Source organism: Tiliqua scincoides, chromosome 8 (genome assembly GCF_035046505.1).
Source record: "Tiliqua scincoides isolate rTilSci1 chromosome 8, rTilSci1.hap2, whole genome shotgun sequence".
Lineage (NCBI taxonomy): Eukaryota > Metazoa > Chordata > Lepidosauria > Squamata > Scincidae > Tiliqua > Tiliqua scincoides.
The window spans coordinates 44257990-44270660 of NC_089828.1; the positions used below are offsets into that span (position 1 = coordinate 44257990).

Here is a 12671-nt window from a genome sequence, read left to right on the forward strand (position 1 = left end):
ACCATGCCACAAGTATTTGCTGCCCAACCATTTTAAATTAACTTCAATAGGACGACACAAACAAAAAACCATGCGTTGAACTTGGATATCCGGATTTAAAAACAGAACTCACTCTACTAGGTAGGTAGCACCCCAGTTAAAGTAGGGCAACTGAGGAACAGTCAGACAACAGCACCTACATGCAATTTGGCACCATTGTCTCTACAACTTTTTCACAATTATCAAGACACAGCAGCTCCATCAAATGTTGAATATTAATTACCTTAAACATAATCGAGTATCATTGTCAGCTACTTTACACCATTCTCCAAGCTGGAATTTTTTTCTTAAGCACTTTGGCAAAAGTTTCTCAATCTCCACAATGGTCCTTGCTCTCTAGTGGTAAGGATAGAAGGATAATGTTAAAAGGGGGCGTACAAATGTTTTCCATTGGCTGGAAGTGATCTTGGCACTTGACTGAACAGCATATGTGCCTAGCTATTTTGAAGGAAGGTGGATGTGAAATGAGAAAGACTGGCCCAATCCCCCCCCCCCAGGAATACCACCAAATACTGCTGGATACTGCCTTATGTAGTATGTGAAGTGCACAGTGCATCAACTCCTTAAGGCTACAATCCTATCCACACTTTCCTGGAAATAAACCCCATTTATTATAATGGGGCTTACTTCTGAGTAGACATGCATAGGATTGGGCTTTAAGTCCACTGAAGAGTTGGACTTGGAATCAACTCCAAGTCACACACTGCACACCAATTTCCTCCCCTGTGGCATGAAAAGCACATTGTGTGCCCATCTACCCACATTTTCCTGTCTCCCCTCATGTTGCTCACAGGCTAGGGGGAGATCTTTCCCTACTCTCTCAATCTCTCCCCTACTCATGATCTTCCCCTCCTTCTATCCCTTCAAGTTTTCCTCTTTCCTGTGATATCTCCTCACGCCCAATTTCCCTTTGTGACCCTAACCCCCCCCCCCACATACACACTTTAGACTTTCCCTGCACTTAACTGGTGGTGATGGTGGAGCTGCTACATCTTATCCTGTTCTTTCCTTACCCTATCTTTCAAAAAAGGTTAGAACATCTCCACTCTACTCTTCCCACCCTCTGCCTTTTCTAAGGCATGGAATGTGAAGAGGAGTGGCCGCAGCAGAAGAAGCTGCTACCAGGTAAGAGTGGAGGGTGGTGGTACCTAGCCCATGGCACAGTGGCATTCCTTGCCAGCTCCACCAATCCTCCAGTTGCATCACCAAATCTCATAAGTGACCAGCTGTGGAAATCAATGCCCGTTCTAACCCCAGTCTACAGATTCCCATAATGTGCAGATTCCCATATTCTTCAAAATGCGCTGGTACAGTACCTGCCCACTGCCTCCAAGAATGCCAGAATACAATCTTTGGGGTTAGTAATCACAAAACCAACCTGAAGCCTCCAGATATGCTCGCTCTCCTTGGATATATCCTCCACCGTCTCTCCCATCAATGCAATTAACATGTTAAGGAGGAGAACAAAGGTTAGGACCACGTAGAAGACGAGGAGGAGCAGGAACAGCACTGGATATTTTGCATTCTCGGGGATATCCAGGTCACCCAGGCCCAAGGTGAGTCTGAAGAGCTCAATCTCAATACCTCCTAAAATGCTATAATCAGTACACTTGTTGCCCTCTGGACAAGTGTCAATCAAGGCAGCAAGAGCTGTGTTAAAAACGATAAGAGAGGAAGATTAACATTTTAAATGTTATATTATATTGTACATGTGTAGAATATAATAGCCCAGTAGTATTCACACTATGTTCCAGGAAAAACTGGTTTTATCAGGGGGTGCAAGTGTTCTAAAACGCCTTCATGCGCATCCCTTCCTATTTTTTCAGCAGAACAGTCATAGGGATATTTTCAGTGTGCTCACTTCATGCAGGGTATTATTACAGGGAAAGCAAGAGTGGTCACAAGAATAGGCACACATTCATATTTCACAGCACACTTCATCAGACAGGGTTCATGAAAGTGTGCTGTGAAAACTCAAAAATACTCCAAAAACATACCATTTTATCTATATTACATCCTTTGGTATTCCTACGTTACATCTTCTGTGTTATAACCACTAGGTCAAACAACTGGCAAGCCAACACAGAGGTCTGATGGGCTGCAGGTTTGGCCATACCATGAAGCAGGTAGCACACGATAGACCAGTTCTCACAGGTGGCACACATGTGCACCCCCCATGCGCACCCATCTCATTATCATGGGCGGCCTCGTGGCAGAGAGGTAAAATGACAACATGCTGTTTTTTTTTCCTTTTCCCTTAACAGAAAAGGAAAGAAGAGGAAGAAATTTAAAAGAAATAAGGAGTGGGGGGGGGGGAGTGATTAAACAAAAGAGTGATAAGACATGAAAGAGATGGACCACAATTTGGTGTTCTGCTTGAGACAGCCAAATGTTATGAGTTACTGTGATAGGCTGTGTTTAGTTTGGTGAGCCACAAGTTGTGCAAACTTAGGGCCCGATCCTGAACAGTGAGCCCCAGCTTACCGCCAAGCCCTTACTGTGGGCCCAGTGCCAGAGCTAGCCCAGTGTGAGCCTGCACTGGGCCAGCTCCGACACTGGGCTTGCATTGTGTCACCTGGTCTGCCGGGCAGTGGAGAGGTGAGTGAGGGCATGGAGGGAAGAAGGGGGAGGCGTTTCAGGGTGGGGAGCGGGTGGGCGGGAGATATGGCGGGGAAGGAAGTGAGAGATGGGCAGGACCAGTGCAGCTCAGCTCAAACAGATCTGAGCCCCATGTCGGGCCATGTGGCCCAACACGGGACTTGATTCTGCGCCAGCTCAAAAGCCATCGCAGAATTGAGTAGCCCAGTTGCGGGGCTACTTCCCTTACTGGGGTAGAGAACAAAAGTCACCTTCTCCCAAAGAGCCACCACAAGCTGCCCGGTTGCACACTGGATGCCGTGCAGCATCAGCTCCACGCTCCAGGCAGCTCAGGATTGGGCTGTTAGTCCAGTGAATATCAGATAATGCCTTATTCTAACCATGATACACATTTTCCCAGTCCCAGACGCCTTTCAAATAGCCATCAAATTATGCTTACCTACGCCAAATCCAAGCAGAAATACAATATACACCACAAAAAACTTTATCACATCATGCAAGATGACCTAAGGAAAAAAAAGATGTAATGTTCACAATTAACTGCATACACATTGAGGAGTTTAACTGTGCAGCTACATCTCTTCCAGCGGTTGAAGTACCACTGCTATGGACCATGTGATACATCTGTATGCATTTGGAAAGCTGACACACTGATTTTAAAACAGTAGGGCTGATATAACTGGGTGTAAATGAGTGAGCTAAGCCACAGTATATGAACTGCTCAAGCGCAATATTTGTCAGCTCTAATGGTCCTGGCTAGTACAAAGACTTCAGGGGGATTTTTCATCAGATTGGCACTTGAGATCTGAGTTTCTGAGAAGGTGGAAGGACAGCCACATAAATAAGCTGGTCAGTAGACTTTAAAACCATGTACTTGCCTGTTGAATCATCACACTATAGATTCCCATAGACTGAAACCCCCTGGTGAAATATAGCATGTTGACCCATCCTAATGACATCGCCAAGACGAGACACACCAGATGTTCTTTGTAGGACAACAGGTACAAGCAGACAGAGAAGACAACCAGGAGTGCTTGTATAAAACTGTTACAACATAAAAGATGGCTGTATGAGACTATGTCTGAACAGGTGGGTGCAAAATTTTGTCTATATAACCACTTCATCATTTCCTTACATGCTCAGAACAACTCATGTTCCTGTCCCACACCTTAGCCCACTGAAATGCCTTGCTGTTGGATCCTCTAAAGTGCTTCCCTGATATTGCAAGTATAAGATCTCAGATGTTTCAGTCCCCAGTATCTTCAGGTATGTTTTGGAAATACTGTCTATCTAAAACCCTGGAGGATGCTGCAAGTCAGTGAAAACAGTGCTAAGCTAGAGAGACTAGTGGTCTGACTCAGTATAAGGCAGCTCCAGATGTTTAATGCTGGCCCCATCTAAGCACAGATTCCCTGCTGGTACAACTGCTCAGGGCTGTTTCCCCCACCCCAATTCATTTTATAGATCTGAACCAAAAGTTGTGTTTAATCAGACATTCCTGATAAAATGAACTATTTACACAGTAGCACCATGCATTTCAACACACTTTACTGATGTTCAATTCACTCTAACACACTTTGAACAAAGTCAGTGTCGATAAAACCATAGTTAGTGAAGCGCAATAAGTATGAAAGAAGCAGATAGATTCTCAAATAATCTTGGCATAAACAAGGTTTCTTTAACCAGAATGAATGAATATTATTTCTACACTGCAAAAATGAGGAAAGATTTATACAATGCAAAGTGCAGTTCATATGCATGGGGGAAAAATATGATTTGTCCAAAAAGAGCAAGACATATATTATGTCTTACAGCCTGCAGAATCTTTCCCTCTGATGTCAGAAATGCACTTGGCCTTAAATTACATGCACATTCGTATTTCCAGCTTACATCAAAAGTTGCATTCAGATAAATGACAGAGAGAGAGAGAGAGAGACACACACACACACACACACACACAGAGACACACACACACACACAGAGAGAGAGAGAGAGAGAGAGAGAGAGAGAGAGAGAGAGATCAGAGTAGCAAGGAACAGTTAAAGGAATGCCCACAGTCTGGCAGAGGTCGAGAGATTGGATGTTATTGCAGAACTATAATCACCTGAATTCCAACACAAGACTTACAATGCAAAATGGAACCAGGCATCAGATAGAATTGAGTGAAGATCAGAAGGCCGGAGTAGGAAGAGGGCGATGCTCTGTAGGCAGAAATAAAGAGAACAGATTGTTGTTTCTTTAAATAACTGCAAATATTGCATTGTGATAGTTGGCTGTGTATATTCTGTACAAGAGTTTGTAGCGAGGACAGAATACAAGATCCCGAGAAATCTGCTTCTTGCTTCTAGAGGGTAACCTCTTTGGGTCCTTACACCAGATGGCTTCCTAAGGGTCCTTCCTTAGGAAGGAAAACGTAGGGGGTATGGTCACGGCCAGCAGGACTGGCCCATCCGTGAGGCCTACTAAAGCAATTGCCTCAGGCAGTGGACTGGTAAATGTCCATCCTTTATCTGTCCACCCACATCCACTGCCCCTCTTTTTCCTTTCTCGATTGGAAAAGGAAGAGGGAAATGAAGGGAAGCGGAAATGGGGAGAACGCACACTACTTCTGCACATGTCTGCTCCATCCCCCTCTCTCACTGTGAATCCAGGGAGCACGAGGAAGAGAAAGAAACAGCTGGCCTGCCACTGAGGAAGGGGAGCAGCAACTGGCACACTGCCTCAAACACCAGGACGTCTTGGGTCAACCTTTAGTAACATTTGCTTACTAGAGAAATGTGCAAGTAGAGCACAGAACAGAGGCAAACAGCATGGGCTTCTACCACGCAGCAGGTCCACAACTTCACCCTGGATCCTTGGGCCCACAGAAAGGCACCTGTCCAGGCACCTCAAAAAGTATGTCCAGCTCTTCCTTCCTTCCTTCTTTCCTTCCTTCCTTCCTTCCTTCCCCAACTGTTGTTCTACTTGCGTATTTGTAAAGAAAGCAAATATTACAGAGACACCTGAAGACTCCAAGGCTTCCCTTCTCTCCTTCGAAGGAACCCGAACTCTGGGGCAGGCTACCCAGCGTTATCATCTCCTCACTGCTATGGGAAGTAAGAATCACACAACTCCACCCAGCACTACAGCAGGGTGTTACGGAAGTTTGGAAAGATCAATACTTGCGGGCTAACTAGATTCTCATTTGACTTTTAGGCTCCGTAAGACACATGGAATCAACAGTCTTGCAATGGACCCTCACCTCTTTGATTGCTATAAATATGGCTCCCAGCATCACTATTGCTTGTCCCATCAACTGCAGCCAGCCCAGGTTCTCTGTCAAAGCTAAAGGATACGGTGGAGGCTAAGAACAAAAGAAAGAAAAAAAATCTTGAGGTAGTTCTAAAAAAGCAACATGGTAAAACTGCAGGGAAAGGGGTGGGTTAGTGATGCTGCCTACCTGATCGGCATGAGGTCTATAGTAGGAGACTAATGTTAAGATAATATTGTATATTAAGTATAAGCAACATGAGACAAAGAACATATGGCTGGCAAATTTTTTCCACTTCATCCGCAGGAGGGAATGCAGGGGCTCCAAAGCCAACATCTCATGGCGATTCTGTGGAAGAGAGCATTTGATATGTTTGTCTGTTCCCAGCCACACCGCTACAGATAGGAAGGCACATTCCATTTCCACTGTGCAATGTCAACGGGGACCACGTACACTTGGCTGCACATAATCATAGCCATAATCACAGCCAATTCCCAGCAACGTGTGCATTTTCTGCACGGTTGGTTAATTTCTAGGTCCGTGCAGGGGATCCTGTGAAGGTTTTGCTTGACGGACAGGTGGACTCTGGGCACAAGTCTTTCGCAACATGCCCACTGAATTGGGACAGGAAGAATTGAGAGCCTGATTCCACTGATATGCTTGCTGCTGCTTGCGATGGTGCAGCGATGTGGCTCGGTTCAGACAGCCAGCCTACAATAACTGCTACCTAGAAAGCATTAAACATATGGGGTTGCACCATTGTAGAAAGATCTGTATAGCGACCATGCCTGTAGGAAGCCACGTAGGCGAGTCTATGCAATTTTTATAACAAAGAGGGCAAGAAGTGGTTTGTACTGTTACAACAAATCTGATGAAATGTGATGTATAGCTCCAGGAAAACATAGTGTTTTACAAGAACACGCTAATTTTTTTATTTACGTGCAATTTTTTTCAGGCTTAGTGAAAGAAAAATTATCATTTTAAATTTTTTTTATATTCTACATTAAAATTTGTTTAAAAAAACTGCAGTCCCCTGGAATACAACAAATATGATCCAAAGGCCGGCCCATCCATGAGGCCAACTGAACTGGTTGCCTCAGGCAGCAGAATTGTTGGAGGGTGCCCATTTTTGTCTGCCCGCTTGCCTCCACTACTCTTCCTTCTCCCTCTACTCTCTGGATTGGAAAAGGTAGAGGGGAGAGAGAGGAAGAGGAGAACGCTGAGCTAGGTCATTGGAGAGTGGGAGAAGCAGAGGAAGGCCCATCATAAGGTAAGGGGGGAGAACATTTGGCATACTGCCTCAGACGTCAGGAAGTCTTGGGCTGACTCTGAAAACACCCATTGCTATTTAATTCCTAAAATGATGCCTTTGTCTTAGCAGCACAAGGACTTACCCCAATATTTGTATTATAGACAATAATATCCAGTAATGAATTCTCAGAGGTGGTGTCCAGTTCCGTCAGGTCATAAAGGGAAGATTGTACTGGCCCATAAGCCCAGTCAGTGAACTTTCTGGAAAGGCTTCTGTTTGGTTTATCTTTTATTTCTCTGCAGAGAATGTATTTCAAAATCTACAGGAGCAAGGCAGAGACCATTGAGTAAGTTAAGTCCTGATCTGTAATGGGGCAGAGAGAAGAGCACCAGCAAACGTGAATTATTACAGTCACTTATTTTATTATTTCAAGGCCATTTGCCCCTAAAAGGCTCTTATGCCAGAATATCAAAGCATTGATTTATGTGCAGCCCAATCCAATTTAGGGCTACATTGATGTTTACTATAGCGAAACACCGTTCTGCTGTCATAAATGGCCATATGGCGGCATATGGTAGCCAATTTGAGTCCGCTGCCACAAACGCCTATCTGCCTATTTCCAACAGTGAACATAAGCTGGTGAAAAGGGTGAGGTGGGGATGGGGTGGCTCCCAGTGGCACCAGTGTGCCCTGGATCCCAACCCCATTTCCTCTCCCTTACTCTCGTCAGACTTGTGGAGCAAAATAGCTGGCATAGATCTAAGGGGATCTATTGGGGCAGCAGAGGCTTGCCCGGGGTAGCAGAACAAAAGGAGGTTTACCTCAAAGAGGTAACCTCCTTATTACCTCAAGAAGGCTTCAGGATACAGTGCGTGCTTCACTGGTGCAGCTGCAGCAGTGAGGTGTGTGTGTGTGTGTGTGTGTGTGTGTGTGTGTGTGTGTGTGATTTAATTAGGATTGGGCTGTTAATTTCCCACTTTTTAATCCCAATGGATTATGGAAAATGGTTTGTGGCACTTTAAAATCACAATAAAAGTAATATCAAAATTAACTGCATACACACAAACAGTGGCCAGTGACGTAACAATATAACCACAACACAACGATCACAACAAGCAGTTTAAAAGGCTTTATAAGTCAATTAGCTTGAAAAGCCAACTGCAAGAGCACAGTTTTAACTTGGCATCTGACCACCAACAAAAAAGAAAGTAAGCCAAGCCTCTTGAGGGGAGGGGATTCCACTGCTTGGATTCCACTGTTGAAACAACTCCACCCCAAATAAAGGTTCACTGGACCTTCAACAGTGTGGAAACATCAAGCAAGGCCCCTCACAATGATCTTAAGAGGATGTGGGAAGGCTCATAGGGGATAGGGGAGAAGGCAGTCATTTAGGCATTGAGAAAAGGCATCCCTTCTTTTGGACATTCATGAAAGCAACTCAGTTAATTCCAAGTTTCCTGAATATTTCTTCTACAAGAAACTTCTGCAAAGGGTGGCATTGAGGGACTCTGAAATTCTGAAGTGGTTAGGAATCTGGGAGTCACAGTGCCTGATTCAGTCATCACCTGAGGTCCTGCTCTACATGCCTTTGGACCTGCCTAAAACTTGCCTCCTTGACAAAAATGTGAGTATCTGCATGGGTAGGGAGGGGAATTTGCACTGACAACATCAGTTATCTTGAGATCTGGTCCTCTTTCCTGCTGTTGGGACTTTTGTTGTTAAACTTGATGGTAACTTCTGAACATGCAGTTCTGTAGTTTCCATGCAAAACTAGCATTTAGTTATACTTTGTTTATTGTAAACTTCTCTCTCAGTTGTTATGGTTAAAGAAAGGAGAAGCATTGTCCCTGTCCTGGTGAAATTGCTTCCCTTCCTTATATCACAGCAATTCAAGTTGAAAGCACTGGCCAACACCCAAAGTGTCCTTCTATTTCGAGCATTCATCAGAAGTGCTTGGCCAGACACTTGCCTCCCTCTCTTCAATATTCCTTCTTTCCAAGGCCAGCAAACTCATTAGGCTAACTGAGGCAGACACCTCAGGCAGCAAATTGGTGAGGTTGCCACCTCCACTTGCCCACATCACTCTCTAGCCAAGGCCATCTTCTCCTCCACTTTTGCTCTCTCTCCCCTGTTCCAGAGAGGCAGAAGCTGGGTCATCATCTGGTAAAGGGGTGCAGTATTTGGCATGGTGCCTCAGGCAGCAGGAGGTCTTTGATTGGCCCCACTTTTTCCCCTCCTTCTTCCCTTCTAAGTGAGGTTCACCTCCAGCTTTCCCGTTTTGGCAGCCAACTGCAAGGGTGTCAATCCATCTTTATTTTTCATCATCTCCAAATCCCGGTTTCGGCTTTTTAGGAGAATGGTGTCGTACATCCTCCTCACAAAGTCATTTTGCGTTTTAAAGTCTTCCGACACAGTAACCAAGGCATGCAAGATGTTGTTCCCCCTGGAATCCTGGGAAGTGATATCCGTTTTGCTGTTGTCCATCAGCAGCTGAACGATGTCCGGCTGGTTAGTACAGGCAGCTAAGGCCAGTGGCGTTTCACCTGAGGGAGTTATGATTTATTATTATTATTATTAGTAGTAGTAGTAGTAGTATTAGTAGTAGTAGTAGTAGTAGTAGTAGTAGTAAGAATACCGTACTGTATTTATATACTACTTTTTAGCAAGAGTAGTTCACAAAGCAGTTTACATAGTAAAATAAATCAATAAAATGGTTCACTGTCTCCAAAGGGCTCACAATCTAAGAAAAAACAGAAGCGACACCAGCAATAGTCACTGGAAAAGAAGCCATGCCAAGGTGAAGAGGGATAGTTACTCTCTCCCTGCTCAATATAAGATAACGGGTGCAATCCTAACCCCTTATGTCAGTGCTTTCTAGTCTCTGCCCAGTTAGCAGGGGTGTAATTTGTTTCTTTGTAGCTCCCACCTCTCTGGTATAAAAATAACATTCAAGACTACTCACAAATGTCATAAAAATACAACATAATAGGACAACAATGAATAAGAATCCATTTTAAAGGTTCTTTAAGAGCCTTAAAACAGCAGTTTTGAAAAATCTCAACTATGAGGCAAGTTTAAAAACCTCCCTAAAAAGGAATGTCTTACGCAGCCACGTGACATCAAAAAGGACAAGGCAAGATAAGTTTAGGGTCAGTTTGGATGATACTTGTTGAACCAGCCCTTCTTCATAGAATTATATGCACAAGTACATATGTCCTGTCCTTCTGGCATATGTTTCCTAGTCATATGGTAGGGGGGTAGTCTGAGCATGTGATTTAAATACTATTTCAAACTAGCATGAATTGTGCACAGGGGACAGATGACCCCGTCCCCTGCCATCGCCCAAGCAATGAAGCTGCAAAGTGCTGGGAGAAAGAAGGGACATGCACACTTCCTAAGCACATGAAGACTATTCAGAAAACTATTTTTCAAACTGGATCCATAATAGATCATCACAGAGGATTGTATGATGCTTTCCAGGGACTGCTCCCTCAAATGACCTCCTTTCCCCCATTGTGACAGAGCATTAGGAAACTGGTGATGACTTTTAAGAGGCCTTGAGTATTTAGACTCGCTGCTCTAATTATGTCCATTTAAATGAGCCATTTTCAACCTTTTTCATCTCATTGCGCACTAACAAGGCATTAAAAATTTCAGGGCACACCATCACATTTTTTTTTTATAATTGACAAGGTAGACTGTACCACTGGTAGTAGGCTCACATACCCTATTGGCCCTACTACTAAACTATCCTCCCCCAAAGTCCTGCAGACCATTTATAGCACACCAATGTGCCGTGGCACACTGGTTGAAAATAGCTGATTTAAATGAACACTTTCTATGACACTGGCAACTATAACACCACCACTGTCAACCATCCACAGGTCTCCTGACTTCTTAAACAACACAGCTCATTCTCTCTTTCTTCCTACTGTGCCTAAATAATAATAATAATAATAATAATAATAATAATAATAATAATAATAATAATAATAATATTGTGAATGAGCTCTCTCTCTCTCTCTCTTTCTCTCTCTCTCTCGCTCTTGTATTTGCGGCAATGGAATCTGGTAGGCTGTTTTCCAGGTCTCCCTATTGCTACCGGGAAGGCTGACCTCACCATAGTCTCATTTCCGCAGCATTAGTCAGGTTCCTATTTTCACTTACCAAAATAAAAGCCCTCGTGCTTGTTCTTGGGATTGAAGAACACGCCCTGTGCGTGAGCATTGACATCTGCTCCTTTCTCAATCAGGGTCTGAGTAATGTCGTACTGCCGTCTCTCAATAGCAATATTTAAAGCTGTCTGTCCTGCAGTTCCAAAGAAATAAAATCCATAATCCTTGGAATAAGAAAATAAAGGGGCCATTCTGATGGTAAACTTTGATTCTGAACTCTCATTGAACAAGAGGCCACCGCATTCAGATAACCAAGGCCTCTTAGATTATTTAATAGGAACATGTATTCATTAATAAAACTGTAGCCAAAGCTCTTTCCATCTACAGTTCAGGTTTCTATGATCTCAGACCAGTCACTCTCAACCTCACCACCTCACAGGGTTGTTGTGAGGACAAAAGCAGGGGAGGAACTATGTACACCACCCTGAGCTCCTTGGAGGAAGGGTAGTATACAAATGCGAAAAATAAATATGTATATATAGTCATAATGCTTTCTTATTAACATTTCCTATTAGCGTTTTACATAGAGATCTACGTTCTCTGGTATTGATTTTGTCCTTCTAATGTTTTAAGTTTGGGAGCTCCTTTTCAGTATGAATACCTTTATTTATTTTCACTTACATAACTGAGGTTTAATTGCACTGAAAGAAAAACACTACCATTCTCATTTAAATATTCTGGAAGCCTTAACAAATGTCAATACCTTGGTATGCTTCTTCTGTATAAGCTGCATTAATAAGCCTTTCTAAGATATGGTTTTCTTCTGCAAAGGCAAGGAGTATATTCACAATGTACTTTGTGTTCTGGTTGATGTTTAACAAGGCCTTCATTAGGCAGGTCTTGCCTGTATCCAAAGAGGTCATTTTTTTCATCAGATAGTCTGCATAAATAAAAATAAATATTTGGGGATGATTTTTTTAAATGTTTTATTTCTCTGTCTCTAAATGATGAGGCATACATTTTTTTGTTTTAAAAAATATTTATAAACCACCTTTCTCATCCATCGGGGGGGGGAGCCAAGGTGTCAGAACAAATAACAAGGTGTCAGAATAAATCAGAACAAAACAAATAAAAGAGCAAAAAAAAAAAATTAATTCACAATGTACTCCCGGATACTTTCCTCATGACTTCTCCAGAAAAATGAGGGGAAAGTCCATTGCAAGTTACTTGTCATGATGACTGTATGCAACCTCTGCGTTTTATAGGTGCAAGGAAGTGGCAACAGGTTACAGGTATCTTGCTGCCTTGTGTGCTCCCAGAGGCATTTGTGAGATACAAGAAGCTGGACTAGATGGGCTCTTGGCCTGATCCAGCAGGGCTCTTCTCATGTTTTTATGGGGATCTTGTAAGTAAAGCA

General features: G+C 43.4%; 1 protein-coding gene across 2 annotated transcripts in view; it reads right to left on the bottom strand.

Moving 5' to 3' along the window:
• The window catches only part of TRPV3 (transient receptor potential cation channel subfamily V member 3), a 30465-nt gene that overhangs the window by 2746 nt on the left and 15048 nt on the right, over positions 1–12671 (bottom strand). For both annotated transcript variants that reach the window (XM_066634854.1, XM_066634853.1), the window contains exons 5-15: positions 12018–12194; positions 11307–11447; positions 9402–9682; positions 7282–7458; positions 6077–6235; positions 5879–5980; positions 4765–4838; positions 3516–3681; positions 3077–3143; positions 1418–1689; positions 263–375 (exon numbers count right to left, since the gene is read on the bottom strand). In XM_066634854.1, the coding sequence (XP_066490951.1) occupies positions 263–375; positions 1418–1689; positions 3077–3143; positions 3516–3681; positions 4765–4838; positions 5879–5980; positions 6077–6235; positions 7282–7458; positions 9402–9682; positions 11307–11447; positions 12018–12194 (1729 nt within the window). The remainder of the gene's footprint in view (positions 1–262; positions 376–1417; positions 1690–3076; positions 3144–3515; positions 3682–4764; positions 4839–5878; positions 5981–6076; positions 6236–7281; positions 7459–9401; positions 9683–11306; positions 11448–12017; positions 12195–12671) is intronic.